A 24637-nucleotide genomic window follows, 5' to 3' on the forward strand; every position below is an offset into this window, starting at 1 on the left:
CGGACTACAGGGGACTGGACTTAGAGCCCATATTGGAGGAATAGTTGGGTGGGTGGTGGACCATCTCCCTCTAGCTTTAAAGAGGCATGGCACACTGGAGTACCAGGCACAGCCGGGTCTGGGGGGTATGGGTCATGGACGGAACAGAATAGTAGTCGTGCATAGATCTGCTGCCTTGACTGGATGGACAGTGCGATGGGTGGGGGAGTGGGGTGGGGGGTGGTGTTATGTTTTTTTAAGGGAGGGGACTGCTTTGGTTCTGCATGTCTCTTTTGTAGTCTGTATACGATACTTCATGAGAAAAATTTCAAAACTGGTATGTTGTCTTTTGATATGGTTGAAGTCTCTGGGTCACAGAGCTTCGCTGGATGGGTCTTTGACGAATAAAATTTGTTTACAAAAAAAAAAAATGAACTGTGCTGATATTTCAGAATACATCAGAATAAGAACAGTAGAAATTAAGCACAGTTTGTTAATTCTGAAGTGTGTTGGAAGCAAATATCTTAGTAAGATCAAAACAAATCAATACACTTGCTGATGACGTTTCCGCAGATTATCATTTGTGCGTAGTAAAACTGTATGTCTGTGCAAATTGGAAATGTGTTGTCTGTGATGGCAGTGCACTTTCACACCATGCGTACTCCACACTATGCCACTCTACTTTACACTACTTCTCTCTAGACCACTTCACTCTACAACACTGCTCCACTTTATGCCCTTCCTCTCTATGCCATGCCACTCCACGCCATGTCAATACACAACACCCCACTGTAAGACACTGTACGACACGACACGGCTCGCCACTCCACACTCCTCCACTCCATTCTACCCCACTCCATCCTACCATATTCTAATCCACCCAATCTACTCCACTCCAGTGTAACCCGCTCCACCCCAATCTACCCCCACTCTAATGTACTCTACTCCACACTACAAAATCTCCCCCACTCCACCATACTCCAATCCACCAAATATACCCCACTCTACTCTACTCTACTCTAGCCCAGTCCACTCTACTGCTATCTACCCAGCTCCACTCTACCCCGTCCAATCTACCACACTCCATTCCAATCTTACCCACTCTACCCTAATTGACCCAGTTCCAGTCTAGCCAAATCTACTTCACTTCAATCTACTCCACTCCAATCTACCCCGATCTACCCAACTCTAATCCACCCAATTTACCCCACTCCGCTCTACCCCACTCCACTCTACCCCATTATACCTCACTCCCCTCTACTCCAGTCCACCTGTATCTACTGCACTCCTATATACCGCAATCCACACAAATCTACTCCTACCTACCCCAGTCCATCCAATCTACCCCACTCCAATCTAAGCCACCCCATTCTACTTCAATCTTCTCCACTCCACTACCATCTACCCCACTCCAATCTACCTCACTCAATCGTTATCACTCTACACCACTCCAATCTACCCAATCCACCCCTCTACCCCAATATACCCCACTGCAATCTACCCCACTCCACGCTATCCCAATCTACATCTCTCCATGCTACTCCAGTCTACCCCATTCCACTCTGCCCCAGTCTACCACACTCCAATCTACCCCATCCAATCCCCTGTCACTAATTTTTAGCCATGATGAATAGCAGCCATACTGGTGTACAACATGGCTAAAACACATTGCCAAAGCCAATAGATCTCACATAGGCAAGACCTATTGGCTTTGCCAATTCTTGTCACACTTGTGCCTCCCAAGGTAGTGACAGCAAGCAGAAGGTCTTACCCAAGGTGCAGTAGAAGTTGGCAATTCAGATAGATAGCACAGTATTGTCAAATCTAGTTCTGTTCTAGATACTAAGGGCTTAATTTGGAGGGCAGTATAGAATGAAACCCTTAAAATAACTTCATAACTCACTGACCACACCATGTACGTGATTCACTTCCCCAACAACCACCTTAGCCCCCCACAAAGCCCCACTCCCACCGTGCTGCTATTAATGCGGCCCTCGGGCACACAACAGACCATAACTTGTGGCCCCTAAGGAAATGTTTGTAAGTACCCATTGACTAAACACTCATCTGTGAAACGTACAACTCATAAGGGCTCCTCATGGTGGCAATGTTTTAAGTCTAGAAGAATCATATTAAGCAGCTGGGGTGCGGGATGGGAGTACAATCAAATCACTCTGTAGTGAACCTTTAAAGAGTTTTCATGCTTCGCAGATGATGGAGGGTGAAAGATCATGCCACTAGGTGTCTTATTTACAGAAATGTCAATGCTTCACAACATTTTTGTAAATAGGATCCATTAAACTTAGGACATAATTTGATGAAGACAATGCTGTTTTGCCTGCAATTTAAATGGAATATTGATGTAAGAGTATTAAATAGTGGATCTGAATGTATTTATTTATTTGCATTGTATTTAGCACCCACGCTGCCTCTCAGTTAGATCAAAGAGCTGGAACACAGGAAGAATGGAAAGCAGGTAGAAAAATGGGAAAGTATAGTATAGAGACAATCAAGGGAGGACTAGTCTGTATGCTGATGAATAAGGAGACCTGAGCCACACTTGGGACCCCTTTAATCCAATCTGAGGCGCTGAGGAACAGTAACCCGTCAGCCTTGCACAACAGAATCCTGATCTTGACAATAGCACCATGTAGTCTAAATTTGACTTTGACCCATTGAGGTTCGCATTATACTGCTCCTGGGGGCTGGGGAGAGCCATAAACCCTGCAGCAAAATGAAACATCCCATCGAAATCTAGCACTATTAGAACTGTGAGGAGATAACAAATGGAGTCCAAAATACAGGGATGACAAGGTTGAAGGGCCTTGTTAAGCAAATGATAGCCAGGGCTACGAGTAGGCTGGTGGGGCAAGCATTTTCCAACTGCACCCAACAGTTTTAAAGACATCCAAATTAAGTTTAAGATGGCCCAAAACATAAATGGTGGTTACATTAGCCTATAAAATCACATGTTAAAACCCAGCACTCAAAGGGCAATTGACCTTTCCAATTGTTAACAGTACCTCTCAAGATATCTATCCCATTAGCAAGAGGTGATCCTCCGACCAGAACCATTTGGCTCTAAAATGGCTATCGTACTCTAGGTGTACTATAAATTGTTGCCGTCAAAAAGAAAGATAAATTAAGTGACAATTTTACTCATTTAGGAAAATATGGAAGAAGAAAACCTCTCACCCTAGAAGAGAGGTGCAAATAACAGACCCTGTTCAGCCCATGCCATTAGTATCTCCATCCCAGTAAATGCGACCCATCGGACCCCCAACAGCATCTTCATAAACTTCCATGTTAAAAATCTTCAGCACCCAGGACAGTTCCCGGTTAATCCAGGAGGTGGGTCTCTCATAGGATAGCACTTGCCTACTTAACGAATGAAACTGGGTATTAAGCGCTCTATTACCCCTTGGGAACTAAAAAGTGAAAAACTACTGAAAGAGCAAGACCAGCACATTAGCAAGAAAAAGCCTCATCTGAAGAGATTATCTAAAAATTAAATGGTACCCCCGTAGAGGTATCAGCAGTGTGTTCCACCCTGGCGCTGCAAGGAAAGAAAAGGCATAACCTATTATCTTCTGCCTAATACAAGGACCAACACGTAGTCCGATCAAAGCAGTTTGGATAAATGTAACACCATGAATTTTTTTCAAGTTAGCTGGACCTATGCTCTCCGCTGCCTGATGACAGATACAAAAAATTAAAACTCTTTAAAATGTCTTCTTCGAAACTGGGAGCCAATGCAACGCGATATGATGAGAGGTCATACGTGCTCTATTATGCAGACCTAGAATTTAAAGTTGCAACAGTGTTCTGAACAATTTTAGTCTGTTAGAACTGTTTCAGTGAAAAGAACAAACCAAGAACCAGCCTGAGAAATGTAAAACTGAGCCCTAACCTTAAACTCGTTTTTTTGGGTATCTTGAACGATTACAACTGGAGACATTAAACATTCACTATTAGTCTTTTGCTATGGATTAAAATGCTATTGGTTTTTAATGTAATAACCATTGAAGTGTTTAGGTTTGCCTAAACCATTATTCATTTTCAAAGAAAAAAGTAGTAACTGGGCACTTATCTTTATTGTATGTAATAACGTATCGGACTAAACGTTAACACCACCTCCCATGAACTGGGCCTCGACTAATCTACACGGAGAGTCAAGAAGTGTTTTGTAGACCGAGGTTTCTATCAAGTACCAAACACCCAGATCAGATGGGAGCACATGCAGCCTCACGTTTGACACTAGGTGATGGTCCCCAAAGTTTCAGAACATAGGAAAGAAGCAGAACTCATCTCACCTCCAAATATAGTCTGGGGAAAAGCGTGTGCAAATCAGTGGTGGCAGAAAATGGCTCACAAAAAAGTAGCTAGATAGTAGTTGCTACTTGCCGCTCGAGGTTCCATTGGTAGCATGTCTCCAAAGGGCAAAGAATATGTGCTGGTGATGAGGAAATCTACTCAAGTGTCGTAATTTAATACATGTACATTATCACTGGAGTGCCAATAATACATTTTTTAAAGGAAGAACGAAACATATGTGGAAAGCCTCAGGTGCACTCCTAATATTCTATACTTTGGGCGGGAAGGGTTGTCTCATCAATGATTTACTACAAGATCCATGGTTTCTCGCGGTAAGTACCTTGCAGATAAGAAAACATACTGTTGCACTGTTTAAACACACGGTACTGTCAACTTTTAATGACTGTGCCTAACAATAATGACATAATGCTGGACAGCTGACTAATCAACTCACTGGCAACAATAAAAAGGGAATGCAATAAAAAAAAAAAAAAAGTACTGGTCGCCTTAAATGTACCTCCGCCTCTGGTCCTCTCTCCTCCATGTCCAACGCTTCATCCCCTCTCAGTGTGCAGCGGGGTACCTTTCTGCGCAGAGAACTGGTCTCGAGTATCCTCGTTTGGTCACAGTATCACACCTTGGGGAGGTTGAGGTCACCCTGTGTTCTGAAAGGCAACGAGTCAGTCCCAGGGATGGACCCCGGTCGTTTCTCTCCAATGTCAGTGCCTATACCTGGAGAGGGCTTCGGCCACCCAATGATAGGATAGAAACAAGGATCGGTTTCAGAACAGATCTCCCATCTTTAATGACTGGAAATCCCTCTTTGGAGCAGGCAAGGGTCTCTTGTGTAATGGTCGCAGGAGAGTGTCGATGGACTTCTCTAGTGGGGTTTCCTCTCTCTTTGGGTCACGATGGGACGGATGGGTGATTTTCTATCCCTCGTTTGCAACAGTCCGCTTTCTGCTTGTCTGTATGGTGGAACTTAAACACACCTTTAATTTCGAACTAATGTTCATAGAGTAATACTCGTGTACTTTTTCCGGGGTGATTGAGGTTTTAGATCGGTTTAACTCTTTCCTAACAGAAGACTGAACCCTGCCTTGAGATCAGGGCAGACTGTACGGATCCCACTGCCTGAGGACAGTTATCTGAGCTGACCAAGCTTGGGATATATGTAGTTAAGTTAGTGTACTCCAAGTCATCAGCTTGTCACGAGCCTGGACAGCAAGAGCCGCCCTTCCTCTCTCCCCGTGCACCAGCAGTTGTCTGACACGTCCGTAGTGTGCTCCTCCGCTCTGCTGCGCCCTTATGTGGTCCTCTTCCCTTGACAAGTAGTCGTCTTTGGCCTCATTGGTGCGTCTGTCTCTCCCTCGGCTCCTCGTCTCCTATGACTGTCTCTCACAGTCTCTGCTGGAGATGGCTTGTCTCTGGATGAACCGACGCTCTCTCACTCTAGCACGCTGGTTACAGCCCCCTCTCTTGGGACTCCAGGACTCTACTTTCTGTGACTGTCACACTCAGGGTCCGCCCTCTCAGGACCACTGTCGCCTCTCTCAGGAGCGCCTGTGCCTTCTCTCTGGGTCCAAGTGGGGCTCTTTCCCTGGGTGGGCTGTGCCAAAACCCCCAAACCTCTGTGGGGTTCCCAGACGCAACCCTCTATTTCCCCTGGCTGAGCTGTCTTTAACTGGAGTGTGTTTCACCTGCAGGACACCCCGCTCTCTGCCCTCTTCCTAGCTGCCCATTCCTCTGGACACTGCTCCTCTTCCCTGCAGGCTCTCACATGACCTGTCCGGCCTCCCCTGCCTCGCAGCACCACCAGCTGCACTTCTCTCTCTGGAGTCCCGTGCACTTCGTACCTCCGCCGCTCTTTCACCTCTAACCCAGGACTTGCTCTCTTGACCCGGAAGTAGTCTTGTTGATCTGACAGACATTGGTCCAGACCTTCTAGTCATATTCACCCCTCTTGGGCAGATACAAAGGCGGCATTGGGACATCAGATAGAGTCTTACGCGGATACATGAAAGAGGAAGGAGCACACCGATCTATCTTTATCCATCAGAGCGTGCTCACAAAGAAATACGGTCAGGCGTAGACCATTCCATTATGGCTGCCGCGAGCACAGATACAATAATAAAGTCCTTCGTTTGCTTCCATAATACAGACTATTTTAAGTGAGGAGGTTGCTACGCGGTAACCATTCGGAAACAATGGCTTCGTCACTCTCTACAACACTTTTTTCAGAGGCGTCAACCTCATCTTTGTAAAGCCTATTGACTCCCCGTTATCCCTACGAGGTTACTTTTAATGAGTGAGCATTTTTGTAGCATCACAGCCATACAAAAGCATTCAGACACAAAAGACTGTCCTGATACAAAGGGTCGGGTGCGCACATTCGTTTTTCCATGAGCTATCAGCTTTGTCTAGATCTGACCCGTGCCGAGTACAAACACACCACTGGTACTTAAAACTCGCAGGGAATGCAGGTGGTGCCAGGACATTTCAACATGGCCGTCGCAAAAACTGCTTCGGGGCGAAGTGTGGCTTGTCCGTCTTCTATGTTATCGTGAGCGCTTGAGAAGCTAGCGCTAGCGGCAGACAGAGTACCTGGACGGAGAGCGCTAGAGAACCCTATAGCACCCGGAACCATGCAGGTGAGGGTCGAAGGAGCAGGGGGTATGCAGGTGAGGGCCAGACCACTATCATGGAGCATGCAGGTCAGTGCTGGAGAACCCGTAAGCATGCAGGTCAGGTAAGGGCCTGCACACTATGGAGCATGCAGGTGAGATGAAGCTGGTCTTGGGGTGAGTTACACCACAGCTCCACTACATCTGCCAGTGGCTGAAGGTGTCGGGCCTTCCGCCCAGTGCAGGCCAGGGTTAGAGATGCCTCTCAGCTCCCTTAGATATTGAAGTCAGCCTCTTTGACACTGTGATCATATTGACGTCCATCGATGGGAATGAACTGTCTTTAGGATGATGCAGATGTGTCAATTGAATTTTATTGTAATTTTAAATTGGATTTATGTAGAGTTTACTACCCTGAAGCGCTTTTGCAGTGAGTAGCATACTACTTTGTAACCCAAGATGAGTTAGATTAGTAATATGTGCTTCTTTTTCTTCCAAATGGATTTGTTATGTTGGGTTTGTTAAGTTTCTGCTCCTGAGGTCTTGCGTTTAATGGAGGCTTTGGAGCTGTGTAAAAATGAATTGTTTGAAAGCTGACTCTTTGACACTTGACTCTCTTCAAGTAATGCCCCCCCCCCTCCCCTCATCATAGAACAACCCAACTCTTTAATACTCTAGTCTTCCAAGCTTGACACTTTATTCCTTGGCAGGCTGGCATTGTCTGCACCCCGAAACACTTGGGGTCACATGCATCATTGTTTTTTCCAGTCGCAAAGGGGCAGATACGCAGATGCATCATCCCAAATGTAAAAATCGCTATTTTAGTAATCTAAAAATTTGCGATTACTCTAATTGCTATTGCATTTAGGGAATCGCAATCTGCGATTCCCTAAATACAATGCAACGAAAAAAAATTAGCGATTTCGCTTTTAACTTAAAGTTGATGGTATTTTGCGAAAACTTTGAAAAATGCACAAAAGTGCATTTTTCAAAGTTGTATGTTGCACACAAACATGCCCTTGGGGCATGTGTGTGTGCGCGCAACATGTTTTTTAATTGCCCTTTCAGGGGTGTATCAGGATGTCCTTTTGGCACCCTTGAAATGGCATGCGCAAATTGCGAGCACATGCAATTTCCATTGATTCCTATGGGCCTCCAGGCCCATAGGAATGAATGGGAAGCCATTCCTTATTTGCGATTCGCAACTTGCGAGTCGCAAATAAGGAATGTGTAGGAATCGCAATTTTTTTGCGATTCCTATATGCATAAGGAATTGTGATTGCTTAATTGCGATTTCTTAATATTCGCAATTTAGGAATCGCCATTCCTACGTTTTATGCATGTGGCACTTAGTTTCTTAACATGGAATATTTCTGCATTGATTTGTAAATTCAGTCTAGGGACAAGGGTTGTTGGTGCGTCTGGGGACCAGGGCTTGTAGGTCGAAAGTGGTGTACCTTAGTGGGTGGAAGAGCCAGGGGTCCCGGAGCTGGGCGTGGTCAGGTCAGACTTTTGCGCACCTCCGGTGCATGTCCGCTGCGCAGCCTCCATTAAGTAGTCGTGGAGAAGGGAAGGGTGCAAGAGGCAGTGAGCGGGCCTAGGCGGGAGGCGGGAAAACAGGCAGTTGGCAGGAGTAACAATGGGAAAATCAAGGGGAAAACAGTGAAAACGAGGCAAAAGCACTCAAGAAAGCACTTGGATGCCAGGAGTGCCAGTTGGCCACTTGGTTGGATAGCCCCTGGAAGTGCTCTGCCATCACAGCTCACTTCATTTGTGAAACAGTAGTCCCAAAAGTGCCTGGCCAGGTCCGAGAGGGCTTTGAATTGTGTACCACCTAGATGGTTTATATAACACACTGCTGCTACGTTGTCCATCTTGAGGAGGACACAGCATATCACTTGATTCCTGGTCCAGTGCCGGACTGCAAACGAGCCTGCCAAGACTTTGAGGTAATTGATATGAAGGGATTTTTCGTGAGATGGCCATCGTCTTTCGGTAGAGAATTCCTCACATCTCGCACCCCAGCTCCTGGCGTTGGATTCGATGTCTAGGTCTGGAACCGAACGGAAAACTACTCGCCTGTTTCTTGTCTCCATGTGGGCAAACCACTATTGGATCTCTTCCAAAGCCTCCTTCAAAAGCGGAACCACATGAGAATAGGTGAGCCCTCTGGAAGAGGAAGGTTTTGAAACGTTGCAGGGCCAGATAGTTAAGAGGGCCTGGAAAAATGGCCTGAATGGAGGACAGAAGTCCCACCACCCTCGTGATTTGCAGAAGGGAGGTGGTGGGTTTGGCTGCAGCGCGGCATAACTCATGTTTGATTTTGTTCATGTTCCTTGGGGGAGGGCTTAGTGTGTCCCGAACCGAGTCCACTACGGACCAGTGACAATCCACTTAGCGGGAGCACCAGAAACTGAGTAGGAATAAGGGTCGACTTCTGTTGGTTGACAATGAAGCTGAGAGACTCCAAGAGAACGACTGCCATCTGCAGATGTAGAGAAAGTTTCTGTGGGCACTGGTCCATGAAGAAAGGTCGTCTAAGTAGACGATAAGCTGAATGCCCAGAGCCCTGAGAAACTCCACCACTGGACGCATGACCTTAGTGAAACACCATGAGGCGGACAACAGGCCTAATGGAAGTGTGGTGAACTCGGTCGTTTGTTCCTGCCATTGGAATTGTAGGAAGTTGCGGCGGGGAGGGAAGATTGGAATAGTCAAGTAGGGATCCTTGAGGTGGAGAGGCGCCATCCAATTATTGTGTTGAAAGAGATATCCTGAGGGCGTGGCCAGGCACGATGGCTGGGTGGCTGTAGCTCACATCGGCTCTGTCGTCCCCATGGCTGTCTCCAATGCTAGTGTGAGCATACTGACCCCAAAACACACCTAAGCGCGGGGAAATGAGATGCGGTGCAACGGACGGTTAAGAAAACCGGAGCTGGGGGCTGCTTTCTGTCCCCCGGAGAGTGGAGAAGATCGGGGAAGGAGGAACGGCCCTTATTTGAAATGGCGGCAGCCCGCGAAACGTAAGCGAGGACGAGAAGCAGCACTAACTGGGCCAGACGGGTGACGGAGGAGGGCGGCAGCATCCACCGATGAGACCCTGTGGCTGCGGTGGCAGCAGGCGAGGAGCGGAGGCCGGACAGTGACCTGAGGGCAAGGCGAGGAGCCCGGCCGCAAGACCAGGGACTCCTCCCGTCATCCGCCTTGCGGGCGCTCCAGTAGGAGACTTTGGCTGGTGGCGGTGCACGTAAAATGAGCAGGAGCTGAAGGGAGCGCAACAGGAGGCAGGAGACATACCGTACTACTAGAGATGCCCAGAGGGGAATGCAGCATGAGTCCTGCCACACAGAAAGACACCGTCCAGCATGGTGGTAGCGCATAAGCTTTCATGGCGCCCTGAAGTTGTAGGCGGACCCATAGGAGAAACCAAGCGCCCCAGCAATATGGAGGCCAATAGATGATTAGGTTACAAGGGGCACGCGCCAACCCGGGGTCATATTCTCTGGCAGACAGGTCACCCGGGGGAAGATATGGACAGTCTCTGCACAGAAGAGGGTACCCACAGAGTGAAGGGGCAGTCGGCTTGCACCTATGCCACCAAAAAAGGGGCCAGATAAGGTGTCCAGCTACTTCCCCACAGCAGAAAAGAAGTAACCGTAGGAGCAGGGCGCGAAAGTAGCCACCATGGCTCTCACCAAAGAAGACCTAATGGCATCCCTCAGGGAGTTCAAATCCGAACTCCGCGCAGAAATAAAAGTGGACATTAGACCTCCATGGATCAACTGAAAGACGAACTTACTGAGCATATGTCGGCGCTCCAACAAGATGTGGACTCTGTGGGCACGCCCGTCCTAGAGGTGGAGTCCCGGACCCAGGAACTGGAGAAAAGGACGGAGGCAGAGCAGGACAGCATACAGGATCTTAGAGCCCAGCTATATATGGATTTATTGAAGACGGAGGACCTGGAAAACAGAGCACGGAGGGACAACATTAGAATTAAGGTCCTGGAGGAGGGCGCGGAAAGACCAGACCTGGAAGCGTTCATCTAGGGGCTCTTTGCAGAGGTCCTAGGATCAAACGGCGTGAAGATCAAGATTGAAAGAGTGCACCGCGTTGGGCCTCAACAGTGTGGAGTTCTACAGTCTGAAAAGACTGTAGAACGGCAGCCCGCCTCCACTCACGTTTGCCTGGATGTACTTTCAGTTTCAGAATTTTCCCCCCGTTTTGGTCATCATAGCCCAGGGCATTGGCCACTTACCTGATTTGCATAATCCTGAAATTATACAAACCACAGAATTCTTTCCAAGCATCAGCCTCAGCGATGCTTTTTCCTTTCTACTTGTGCAAAAGTACTTTTCTGTTGTTTATTTGTATTAAGGTGTTCCCACACTTACCTTTTTGCACATACTGATTTGATCTATCTACAGTATTATTCAACTCTTTAAGCACACTGTTATATAATTAATGTTCTGGATTTATTCTAATTGAAGCAAAGTAATTGTTGCTCTCCGACAGAGCCATTGTAGTTTGTTATATATTTAATAAACGGAGGGCTAAGGAGAGGGAAACCTTGGGAGAATCTCTGGGAGTTCTTGAAAGGGAACACAAAAAGAATCCATCCTGTATGGTGCTGCGTCAGATGAGATCGGTCAAGGGGAAACTCACAACAATATACACTAATAGGGCAGAATATACTCTCTTACGATTGCGCCACACCTCATATTCTCTGGGGAATAAGATTGGAGCGCACCTAGCTAGACAGCTTCGTGAGAAGAGGGAGAGCGAATATATTGGGGTTATATTGGATTCCACGGGGTACACGTCTTAGGAAGACATCGACAAAGCAAATGCATTTGGGGAGTTTTATAAAGAGCTATACGCGGGTGACCACCTAGAGCCTGCAGCTCAACACCAATACTTAGTCACTAGAATTTCCACAGGTCTTGCCAGACTGGAACGCAAAGCTAAATGCTCCCATCTCGGGGGGGGGGGGGGGGAGGAAGAAGTGGGGAATGTCATCACGGCTCTCAAACCTAATAAGCCCCCTGGTCCTGATTGCCTAACGGCCCACTTTTATAAAACCATTGCCCCAGACATCCTCCCACACTTAACGAGGCTCTTTAACGCGATAGCAGAGGGCCAGGCAGTCTCTCATTCAATGGCGGAGGCCCTATCACGGTCATTCCCCGAACGAGGAAAAATCCCCAAGAATGTGCCTCGTACAGGTCTATTGCTCTCATGAACGTGGATGCCAAATTTTATTCATTAATTTTGGCGAAGCGACTGGAGGACCTGATGCCACACCTAATCCACCCTGATCAATCGGGCTTCATAAAAGGCAGACAGACTCACGACAATATCCGGAGAATCATTCATCTGATTGAGAAAGCATCAAAAGTTAAAATACCTGCAGTCTAAGTGGGACTAGACGCCGAAAAGGCATTTGATAGGGTGGATTGGGAGTTTTTCTTTAGCACGATGGAATACTTTGGATTTGGCAAACCATTTATAAACATGGTGAAGGCTAACTATGCACACCCGTGCTTTAGAGTACAGGTTAATGGGTGCAGCTCAGCTGTCTTTTCCCTGTAGAGGGGCACAAGGCAGGGCTGCCGCTCTCGCCATTACTTTTCACCTTAAGCATTGAGCCATTGGCCCTCCGGATACGAAAAGCTGCAGAAATTCAGGGTATTCCGTGGGGGGGGGGGGGGGATTTTTCGCGGATTCCTCCCCTCCCCTGCTCAGTCACTGAAGGTGTTACAAGATGAATTAAGGGCCTTTGAGAGAGTTGCAGGCTTTAAAGTAAACCTTTCGAAATCTTTTATTCTGAATCTCACAATGTCAAGGGAAGCCATCGGTAGGTTGCGTGACTATACTCCACTCCAATGGGCTAAACATACCCTCAAAAATCTGGGTATTAACTTGACCCCCACGTTGGAGGGCCTGTTTAAAGCTAACTACCCCTCATTGCTACTTCAGGTTCAGCAGGAACTCAAACGCTGGAAGCCGCTCTTTATCTCATGGTTGGGGGGCATTCATGCAATAAAAAATGACAGTTCTACCTACATTTCTATATTTGTTCCAAGCACTACCAATAGATCTAGACAGGGACTACCTACCTAAATTTAATTTGGGAACCCAAAAAAGATAGACTGCCAAACACATACATTAGTACCCCCACTCGCACCACACTGAAAGTCTGGGATGAGGTGTCCAGGGGTTTGGAGTGGTCTATGTTCCCTTCGACCTATACACCGATTCATTTTAATCCTGAATTCCCCCTGTGTTACGGCGAGGGGCCATTTGGTTTATGGAGGGAAGGGGACTGCCTGATGCTCTCTGATCTATTTCATAATTATGACATTCTCACTTTTGCCAGTTGTCAGCGAGATTTCAAGGTCCCAACCAGCGAATGATTTCACTATCTACAGCTTAAACACTGGGCCCTTCAGCTGCAGGTCAGGGAGGCAGCCACTCGAGAGAAGACGGCAATAGAAAAATGTGTGCAGCAGGTGGGATCCATGAGGGGAGTGATCTGTTCTCTTTTGTTTTATTATTATTATTTATTTTTATTTTTTGTACAACCTCCTGCTCTCCACTTCCCATGCGCCAAGACCCCGATACATGCAGAATTGGGAACGGTGGGCGGGGAGAGAGATCTCGGACACCGAATGGAAACATCTGTGGAGGAATATCGCTAAGGATAATCACTCTTTAGAACTTAGGGAGGCATACTATATGATCCTCTACGATTGGTACCTGTACCCAACAAAATTTAAAAAGATTTTTCCAGAGTCCTCAGATATGTGTTGGTGAAGTTGTGGTCTGGTAGGGGACTTTAGTAACATTTGGTTGGATTGTCCATCGATTCGTCCCTTTTGAGAGGAGATATTGCCACACATGAAAGACATGCTAGGTTACCCTAAACCCTCCGCCAAGGAAGAGGCCCTTCTAGGGCTGAGGAACCCAGAGCTAGAACATCAAACAAGGGCCGACAGGACCATAATGTGGGCGTGCTTTGGGGCTGCCAAAGTAGCGATTGCAGCAGCATGGAAGAAAAGGGCAGCACCAGGGCTATCACAATGGCATGTCCGCCTCTGGAAGATATTGTCCATGGAGAGGATGGCTGATATTTTTCGAGATGACTACAAAAACTTAGAATACAAATGGAATCCTCTCGTCGCCTACCTCACCAGTTACCTACCCTTGGCGGTATGTCATCCCTCATTGCGTGAGGTGCACCTGTTTCAATTTTAGCTGCAGGACATCAGGCCAGCTTGAAAATCCAGCCTGATATCGGAAGTGTACTTATTATAGTCAGCCATAGTCTCGACGGGACCTAGAGCCCAATGTAAACCGGATTTAAGGACCGCCTCCTGGTTGTTTAGTTATTTTCTTGTGCGGGGGGAGGAAGAGAGGTTAAAAGTTTTAGGCCTCCTGTGAGGTACCAGTTGAACCAGATAGGGTACGATGTCAGGAGCGAGGGGGGCAGTGCACACTCCTCTTTTTCATGAAACTGTAACCTTGTTAGTTAACCTGTCGGATGAGGGGTTTGTCGTGGCATTATTCTGTGTGTAAAGTTTACCCAATCTGTGGAATGCTACTGTGCCTAATGGAAAGAAGTTTGAGAAGAATATGGGACCTCATTAGGATGGTAATTTGTTAAAATAACATGACAAATGGGAGGGGGTTGTTTTGGGGTTCTCACTTTTTTTTTTCTTCTACTAGAAAGTTGAGCACTATGAATGTGCGGATATATGAAGGATTACTTCCCAGACCGAAATGCAACTGTAATCTCGCAATGGCTTCAAAATGGCTAATAGGGAATATTTATTGTATTGTATGTCTTTGTTCTCGAAAAATGCTCAATAAAAAGAACTTTGAAGAAAGAGATACCCGCAGCAGGTGAATACTTTACATTTTGAAATGGTGGCAGACCAGCCACTCATTAAACTCCTACAGATTGATGACTCAGCATTGCACACCATCTGTTTTGTTCACCAAAAACAAGTTGCTGAGGAAGCCTGCCAGATGGAGAGATGTCTGTACTATCCACCTTTGCGGAGCAACTCCATCACCTCTGTGCCTACCAATGTGGAACCCGCGTCGGAGAAGACCAGTGGAGTAGGGGTTCCCTTTGGGAGAGAGACATAAAACTCTATATGAAGCCCTTGTACGGTTTGGAGTACCCAAGAGTCAGAGGTGAGAGCCGCCCAATTGTGGACAGGTCACTGAAATCTCCCCCCCCCCCCCCCCCCCCGGCACTGGTGTGGGAAGAGCTGAACACTCACCTTGATTAGAACCATGTTTTCAACCGCCTCTGTTGCCACTTCACGAGCCCCTGTGTTCGAGTACCCTCTCGTGAGGTATATGTTGCCACATTTTAAGGGGTCCTGGTAGTCCCCTTCTGTTTATGTAGCCTTCACCGAAAGCTGGCTAGTGCAAACAGCCAACCTAGCACACCCTACCTCTGCCTGCCCCAGTGAAAACACAGGGCGTAAAAATGTGCTTAATGGATGCTTGGGCCTTGTCCAGAAGTTATGTTGCCACACATTTTTCAAGTTCCCTAATGAACTGGTTACCAAACAGACCTCCCTGTGCAATGGGGCCAGCTTCTGAGGTGGCGAGGTTCCCTAGCTTAGGGTCAATATGAGAAGCGACTGGTTCCTCTCTGTGGAGATGGCACTGTTCACATTTCTCAAAATGATGATGGCCCTCTGGGCCCACCCAGAAAGTACCTAGGGGGATATCAAGGTGTCTCACACCTTTATGTCCTCAGCCATATACAAAATATGAGTTAGTGGGCGAGAGAGAGCAAGGAGCTTCTCCTTGTAAGCCAACCAGGACCTATCAATACCCTTCTTCAGGTCACAAATGTACTTCCCTAAGGTGTTCATGCAGTCATCTGTTTCCTGGGTTAGTGCCACCTTATCGCCTAGCGACGGGTTAAGGCATTTCGCCCAGAGGCCGTTGCAGACCTACTTATCTTAAGGCTCCTTATCTAAGGGCAACTTGCGACAAAAGTCGTGACTTTATCCGCAGGGACTCATTCTGCCTACCGGGGTTGTAGGGGTAGGTCTGGATCCAAGATACTGGTGGGTCCGTGGGAGATGGGGTGAGAGGGGGGTCAGTCCACAGTTGGCATAGCATCGCTAGGTAGCGTGGCCAAGGGACTCCATGGGTGGGACCCTAGGTCTAGGGACTGGGCGAGGGAGCAAATGGGATTGCGCCGGTGGGTTGTAGCCCAGAAGGGTTGACACAGGGGGCTCCAAAACCAGGGGCTGATAGTGGTCTATAAAGGCCTTCCTTTAGCAGTCAAAAGCATCCAAGTCGACAACAGGGGATGTATCCCTTTTACGCTTGGGTGTAGGCGCAGGCTAATCAAGGGTCTCTGCTCGTACTGGGCACAGGGTCCTGAGGGTATCATTCCTTGTAAGGAGGGGTTGGAAGCAACACTTAGCATATTGCAGGAGTTTCTGTTCCAGGGGAGCAAACGCCTGAGTAACTGTCCATCACCTCCCAAAAAGGATCATCATTTGGGAGGTAAGTAACCTCATCCTCCTCAGTATAGATTTCTTCAACGTCACTCATGGTGGGCAGTGACTTGGTGGGCAACCAAAAGTTGGATAGACTGGTGTTGGAGTTTCCAGGTAAGCGTTAGAGGGTATAAAAATTAGTTGGGGGGTTCCCAACCAGAATATGTAGACCCAAAAGACCAATGACATGGTGGATCATGCAGGACACCACTAACACCCATGTGGATTGCAGGGGTAAAATAGCCCCGGGATGGTGTCTAGCCAGAAAGAAGCACAAACCTCAAAGTGATACACACGTTGTGTTTTATACAGACTCCAGTTAGGGACGTAATGTTCCAGGCGTATGGGGCAACCCAGGGTATCGTATGAAGCTTCCGGCAGGCCACGCTGACGGATCTCAGAGGATTAGCGCACTGGCTCCGGAGACAATACACGTTCACCACGGCACCCTGTAGTGTTCGGAGGACCACACTGCGGTAGACCCGAGTGCTGAGAAGCGCAATTGGTTAAGGAACACAGGCTGAGGAGTGACAAGCGTTCCCTTGTCTGCGTTGTAGAGCAAATACACTGCAACAATCCACTTAGCGAAAAGTATATCAAGAAGTTATAATGAGCATCAAAGAATAGCATAAAAGTGACCCGGAGGCACATGTCTCTGCTTCAGGAACAGCGAAGGAAGAGGAGGCAGCAGCAGAGATGAAGACTATTGAAGGGCTCCTGACTGGTGATTGGACATTACTTTACTTTATTGTTGATTTTATCCAGAGTTTCATGGAAAGTGAAGTCTTTGTTATTAACGTGGCTGCTGAATAAGAGGGAAGAAAGTACATCCTAATCCTTGACTCCGGTCCTGACCAAAAATCATGGAGTATTAGTTTTTTTTTTTAATTGTTGTTTAGTACAACAATGATTGCTTTCATAAGGTAAACACATTGTATACAGTACTTCGCACGGATACATGCCTCCACCCACAGTCCCATCAATAGAAAATATGATGCTGCGGTCACTGTCCATGACGGCCATAACCATCTAGACCATGATAGGCCCACCATTTGCTCCAAACATTCTCATATTTGCAAGGACACCCTCGTGCTGTATATATTGTCTCTTCCATCTTCGCACACCAGTCAATACTTTTCTTGCAAGCTGTGATGAAAGGAGCAGTAGGGGAGATACAGTTTCTGGCTATATCCATTTTCTGCCAGCAATGTGCCAAACCCACCAGCGTCATGTCCCCCTGGGGTCCTGTCATGTCCTTTGAAATGCCCAGTATAGCGAGCATGGGTTTGCGTTGATGTGCAGTCCCACCACTCCAGAAAGAGTGGAGATAATACTTGACCAATAATGTTGTATGACCCATACCATTTGGTAGAAATCCCCTTTGGGCATCTATTGCATGTAGGTGAGGGGCATACCTGGGCCTTCCAGAGATAGTAGGGAGTGAGGTAAACTTGATGGAGATATTTAAACTGTATGAGTTTAAGTTGTGCAGAGACTGCCAGGGTGCCATACAGACATCCCTCTAGTCCATCTCATCGATAGGGCCTACACACTCCTCACACTTCGCCATCAGGGGTCCCAGCAGGTCAGGAAAGTGTGTAACCAAGTTTTTATAGATTTGTGAAATCCCTCTTTTTCCCCAGGGGACCCAAAAGTACTTGTCCCTCGAGTGGGCTGTATTTCAGGACCTCCCTCTGTTTTCCAGGGAACCTATAAGTACTCTCCCCTCGAGGAGGCTGTATTCCGGGACCTCCATCAGTTCATCTTGGTACTTGGAAAGAGCATGCCTAAGTTGTAAATACACCTCTCCCATCAGCTCCCACAGAGGTTCTGGGATCAGCACCCATAAAATAAGGCTCCTTTTATTCTCACTTGCTACTGTTGGCTGCATACAAGACCCTGATGGTGGCCTGGTATCCCAGACCAAAGCCCATCTTTCTAAGGGTTTCTTCCAGGAACGACCAGTGCAGGGTATCTAATGTTTCTCTAAATCAATTAGCAGAAATGCTGCTGGGCCGTCTATCAACCAAATGCAAGCTAGCACCAGGTGAACCCTTTTGATACAGTGTCTTGTGCTACGGTGTGGGATGAAACCACACTTGTCCAGATGGACCAAGTGGGGTAATACCCCTAGGAGGCAGTTAGCTAATAGGGTAGCATAGAGCTTGACCTCCTTGTTGATAAAGCAGATGGGGTGATATGGTGGGCAGCCCAGATTTAGCAGGACAACCCGTGTTGCTAGGTCTGTCGGTGTCGGATTTTGTCCTTTGATAATCGCCCCCATAAACATATCTAAAATAGAGGGAAGGATGTCTGTGTGGAGCTTATGGTAATATTCCACCAGATAGCCATAAGGTCCAGGGGTTTTCCCAGAGTTTAGGTCTGATAGTGCCTCACCCAACTCCTCAACCGAGAGTGGATGCTCAAGGTCGTCCCTGTTGTCTGTTGACAGCCAAGGTAGGGGTATGTCCGTGATGAGCGGAGTCCCAATCTTAAACTCCAGGCTAGTTTGTTCCACATATAAAGCCTCATAGTATTGTGCATGCAAAGACAGATGCCATCCCAGCAGAAGTCTCCACCAACACCCGATTCCTGTCAATCACTCTGGGTACCACCCTTGACTCTGTATTCTTTGTGGCTAGCCAGTAGAGGAGTTTAGCAGATTTGTCACCCCAATCATTGACTTTCTGGGTGGAGGCTATCCAGCAACAACAAAAACAACAATTGATGGACAGAATGCAGAACAATGTCATACATTCACCCCAGTACAGAGATCTGGGCCTAAATCCATCGTTTTTTTGCTCACCATGCCATTCCAGTTTGAACCCAGCCATATGCAAATCAGTCTTGACCCTGTGCCCCATGGGAACAGTCCAGCCCGAACTGCCAAGCCAGGTCCTCCCTGGACTGGAAACAAGCATCCTAGGACCGGTTTCGGGCTTTCAGCCCTCGTCAGCCAGGATAGCTTGATTCCAGTGGCATGGAGAGCAAGGGACTCACGTCTGAGCATACCCTTCTCACTCGGGGTGACAAATGCAAAAACAACAATTGATGGACAGAATGCAGAACAATGTCATACATTCACCCCAGTACAGAGATCTGGGCCTAAATCCATCGTTTTTTTGCTCACCATGCCATTCCAGTTTGAACCCAGCCATATGCAAATCAGTCTTGACCCTGTGCCCCATGGGAACAGTCCAGCCCGAACTGCCAAGCCAGGTCCTCCCTGGACTGGAAACAAGCATCCTAGGACCGGTTTCGGGCTTTCAGCCCTCGTCAGCCAGGATAGCTTGATTCCAGTGGCATGGAGAGCAAGGGACTCACGTCTGAGCATACCCTTCTCACTCGGGGTGACAAATGCAAAAACAACAATTGATGGACAGAATGCAGAACAATGTCATACATTCACCCCAGTACAGAGATCTGGGCCTAAATCCAATGTCTAAACTGGGGTGGTGTAGTGGGCAAAAGAACGATGGATTTAACCCAGATCTCTTGACTGGGGGAGAATGTTTGCATTGTCAGCATTCCGTCCATCATTTGTTTGTTGTAACGCTTTTCGCCCTAAGTGGGATGGGTATTCCCAGACGTGGGACCCGTGCTCACTACGCCACTGGAGTCAAGCTATCCTGGCTGATGATGGCTGATAGCCAGAAACCGGTCCTAGGATGCTTGATTCCGGTCCAGGGAAGACATGGCTTGGCAGTTCGGGCTGGACTGTTCCCATGAGGCACAGGGTCAAGACTGATTTGCATATGGCCATGTCTAAACTGGGGTGGTGTAGTGGGCAAAAGAACGATGGATTTAACCCAGATCTCTTGACTGGGGGAGAATGTTTGCATTGTCAGCATTCCGTCCATCATTGGTTTGTTGTAATCCAGCAACAACAAGCATAGCTGGCGCAGGGAGGCCCTATCTAGGGCCAGACGGCATTGTATCCTGTTTGCCTGGTGGCTTCATCCTCTACGCTCCTGGGATAGTAGGGATGGTTCTAGCTCCGTAAACTGTCAAGTTTCGTGATCTTGGCCCCCTAGCATTTGAGCTGGCAATTCTTCTCTTAGATGCCCTACAGGCTCCCCACAGCACACCAGCTGAGTCTACGGTGCCCATGTTGAGGTCTAGAAATGACTTCAATTCTTCTTCCAAGTATGCAGAGAAGTGCTTATCAGGGAGGAGCTGGCATTAAGATGCCACACAGGCCTATCCCCTGTTGGGGAGCGGTGAAGTGTGCCGTTAATGGAGCATGATTAGAGATCCCTCAAGGTAATATGTGTGACCCTGTTGTGTGCATGAGGTCAGGGGCTGGGAGTAACAGGTAGTCGATGCGGGACAGCGATCCGTGTGCTGCCGACGCATGTGTATATCCAAAGTGTCTGAGATTCTATATTTTCCATACATCATTAAGTCCAAGTCTGGTGACCCAGTCCGACAATCCCCTCACTGTCCTTTGTGATGCTTCATTGGGTCTGTAACGGTCTTCTTCAGTCATGATATTGCTGAGCTCCTTGTGTTAGGGTAATTATGTGCTCTCTGAGGCTCACCATTGTGGACCAGGCCATGTCAAGGGGCGTATACACACATCAGATTGTAGGGGTTACACTCCATGGAGTCTTCAAAGACCACAAACCTGTAGGCATCTCTGGACACCCTGGAGACAACCAGGGGCAGAGTTTTTTGTAGGAGTATGGCCAGCCCCTCGGGAATACCCAGCATGGAACATTCAGTCGTATCCCCGGCGGACTAGGAGCGGGCAACTGGTACCTTGTAGGTGAGTCTCTTGGAGCATTAGGATTGCGGTAATATGTTGGTGTGCGGGCTGCATTACCACCCCTCTCTTAATCCGGTCCAGAAGCCCATTAATGTTCCATGTGATTACCGTAACGGCACGCATGGCAGTGGTGATGGCCGGGGATGGTGTGGGACAGTGTAGGGTGCAAACGGTCCTATGGTGCTATAGTTATGATATAAGTAAGGACTGTTGTGGGTGCTTACCAAATTTGTAACATGAATGTGCAAAATGTGATCTTAGTACTGGGAGCAGCTGAGCAACAAGAATATACCTAGTAACCAAAACAAAACCCAAACCCCCCAACTTCCCCCACCCTATCCTTCCCTATAGAAGTGTTTGTTGCTCAAACTCCCAAATTAACACAGAACTAACTCTGGATTGGTGTCATTAGACTGTAGAGGCAGTTAACTCATCTATGGCTCTGCATGGGGAATGATATGCAAAAGGCACTTCAGTGGGATGCAATGTTGCTGGCATGCAATGTTTAGTTATGCAGAATAGTCATCAGTAGAGTCTTTTACAGTCCTAGGGCCGGAGTCTGGCGATGAGCCCTGCTCCTTGGTTGCGCATCGGCATAATTCAGTTTCCGATGTTCCAACTCCGTGGAGGCCTCAGTAGCATTAAGCCTTGTTTCTGCCATCGAGAGAGTTTCCGCCGCCTCGCTTCAGCAGGTCTCCCCAGTCCACACCTCCCTGGTTTCGAGGGGAGTAGTAGTCTGCCATCTCAGGGGCTAGTGGTTTGGGAAGGGGTCGATGCTCTGCGAGCCAGGCTTAAGCCTGCTTTGGAGTATCAAAGAAATATGACTTAAAATCGTGAAGCACCAGCAAAAGTGCAGGATAGAGGGGCATACATGAGCGGTTCATGTTTCGCTGTTTCTGCTTAACTTGACTGTATAATTTCTCCTTTGCTTGGACATGGTGAGTGTAGTTGGGAAACATCATAAATTAGTTGACCCTTCGCCCATGTCACTTTCAGAATCGTATCCCTGTTTCTGTAGTTCAAAAATGTGGCTATCATAGTGTGGGGTGGTGCTCCCTGCTGAGGTTTCTGAGCCAGTGACCTGTGGGCCCTTTCAGTGATAAATCAAGGGGACAGACTATCCTTGTCCAGCCATGATCGGATCCACTGCTCCAGAAATGTTTTCGGTGCGAAGCCCTCTGCTCCCTCTGGGAAGCCAACAAACCAGAGATTGTTACATCAAGCCCTATTTTCAGCGTTCCCTGCTCGGTCCTGGAGAGCCATGGCAAAATGTGAGAGGCAGACCACTTCAGGGGAGAGTCTTTTCCACACAGGACTATGTTGACCCGAGCTCCCCAATCTTGGTCTCCAGCACAGACTTGGAGTCCTGAATGGCCTGCAGTATTACTAAGATGTTGTCTCCGCTGTGTGGGGTTGACGCATAAAGGCTGTCCTCCCTTGACATCTTTCTTTCCTCCCAATGGGGCCGCGTATTTGTCCATTGGCCCTGGGCACCCATATCGCGATCCATTGTGCCTGCAGTCGCGTTGATCAATCGTTCCGTTCGCTGTCGGTAAGCCCCGAGCCAGGTAGGTTCACAGGGTCCTCCTTTCCCACCAGGGTCCATGATCTGCAGAACAGTCGCGCGGTGGGGGTCTGACCCGCTTGCACCAGACAGCCGTTTGTGCAGCACAAGCTGTCAGACCCCGGTGGTTAAGGACCGGGCAGCAGCTTCGCACCCACCTGGTCCCCCCACTCCCACGAGTGCCTTCCAAGTCCCAGGGGCTACTGAATTGGCCCGATGGACCCACCTCTGTAGGCGAGCAGTAGTCAGTATGTGAGGTCCCTGGAGTCATGGACACAGCAAGACCGCACCATCCTCCCCCCAATATGCCAGTGGGGGTCTCGGCACAGTCACCGCAATCTTATCAGACTCCCTGTAAAATCCCCGGTGGCCCCAGCAAAGATTCAACTCCATGGAGTTCCCCCGATTGGGGGTCTCTGCTCCAGCCTAGGAGCCCCGTGCAGCCCCCACTGCCAGACTCTGAGCAGCACCTCAGCAGGGAACCTGCATGCCTCTCAGTGATGCCTCCACTTCGCCTCTTATCACCGGTCCGGGCACTATAGCGGTGCCTGACTCCTCCCCCCCGGCGCATGTGCGCAATGTGGGCCCGCCCGGCGGGCTGCTTGGTCTGTTCGCACCCTTGGCTCCTGGCAGCTCTTCCCCCTGTCTGTTTGGGACGTTGTGTACCACCCAGGCCACTGTATATATACAGGGTGTGATCCTCCACCAGAGCCGCCATCTTGTTGTTGGTGCAGCCCTCCATCACGGCTGCTTCGGAGCGTTGTTTCCTTTGCTCCACCAGAGCAGACACTGCACCCTCTCTCCCTTTGGCTTAGCAGACTTTTGGAGCCCCACATTGACCTCAATTTGGGCACGCCAGCACCCAAAAGGTCATTCCGCCACGGGAGCCAGACCGAAACTCAGAAGAGGGTGTCTGCCATCTTTGCCGTCCAGGCCTCATCCCCATCATTAGTAAATTACAATTCTTTAGAAGGCTTTGTAATCCATGAATTGCTTTATAATTTTTATTCTTTAGTCCGCTTGGAGCCTGTTGAGTTATTTTAGAGCTGTAGTGACGCTGTCCGAGTTCTTCGGGTTCAGAATTAGCCGAGATGATTGCTTTTGGAGCCTCTGGGCTTTATGTATTTCTTACTTTGGTGTCCTTGCATTGACCATTTTGCCGTAGTCTAAGCCAGTAGTTTGTTTGGCTGGCACAGGAGACTACTTCTTCACATTATGCATTGAAGGGAGTTTTCTGTATAGCAGTTGTGAGACGGGAGACGGGGGTGGGGGTGTCAATCCCTTCTCTCATTGTCTGGAAAATTGATTGTTTTCTTCATTGAGCCATACGCAACTTGGACTTCAGTTTTTGGTCTGTCCAGGTACATGAGGCTCTCCTTCATCTAGTAATGTATGTGCTATAGGCAGTTTGTGATGGTGCTGCAGCCTCCTGAACCTTACTTGAGCTGGAAGTTTAACTGGATATTGTGTGCCTATATCTGGAAATTCAGTGCATGTTGAATGATCTTATCCGTCATTAGCTACATATATATATGTTGAAGAAGAGCAGTGACAACTGTGAACTCTGGGAACAGTGCAAGAGACATTCTTAGTTCTTGATTTGATTATTGAAAATTCTAATTTGGTGACTTCTAGTCTGATATGAAGGAACACAGACCAGGGTGGGCAAAATGAATGCTTCTTGACGTACCCTTGGAACTCCTTTTGGTAGCTTGGCAAGTACAAGGCCAGGAGATCTCGGAGATGCAGGAATCAACAAAGGCAAATCCAGTACAGTTAAGAGATTCATAGAGCAAAGGCCTGCCAGATAGGGGTATAAAATATGATTTAAATAGCACTGATCGGTTGCGTG

General features: G+C 48.1%; 2 protein-coding genes across 11 annotated transcripts in view; one reads left to right on the plus strand and one right to left on the minus strand.

The window, feature by feature from the left end:
* The window catches only part of SZT2 (SZT2 subunit of KICSTOR complex), a 937318-nt gene extending 931136 nt beyond the window's left edge, over positions 1-6182 (minus strand). For all 9 annotated transcript variants that reach the window (XM_085602961.1, XM_085602966.1, XM_085602963.1 and 6 more), the window contains exon 1: positions 4811-6182. In XM_085602961.1, coding sequence (XP_085459087.1) covers positions 4811-4837 — 27 coding nt within the window. In that variant the 5' untranslated portion in view covers positions 4838-6182. The remainder of the gene's footprint in view (positions 1-4810) is intronic.
* A 71-nt stretch (positions 6183-6253) lies between these two features.
* The window catches only part of MED8 (mediator complex subunit 8), a 56902-nt gene continuing 38518 nt past the window's right edge, over positions 6254-24637 (plus strand). The window contains exon 1 of one of the 2 annotated variants that reach the window (XM_085602969.1): positions 6254-6944. In XM_085602969.1, the coding sequence (XP_085459095.1) occupies positions 6939-6944 (6 nt within the window). In that variant the 5' untranslated portion in view covers positions 6254-6938. Of the gene's footprint in view, positions 6975-24637 lie in introns of both variants that reach the window. The other variant, XM_085602968.1, reaches the window with a different exon arrangement.

The sequence above is a fragment of the Triturus cristatus genome, chromosome 4_2 (assembly GCF_964204655.1).
Source record: "Triturus cristatus chromosome 4_2, aTriCri1.1, whole genome shotgun sequence".
Classification (NCBI taxonomy): domain Eukaryota; kingdom Metazoa; phylum Chordata; class Amphibia; order Caudata; family Salamandridae; genus Triturus; species Triturus cristatus.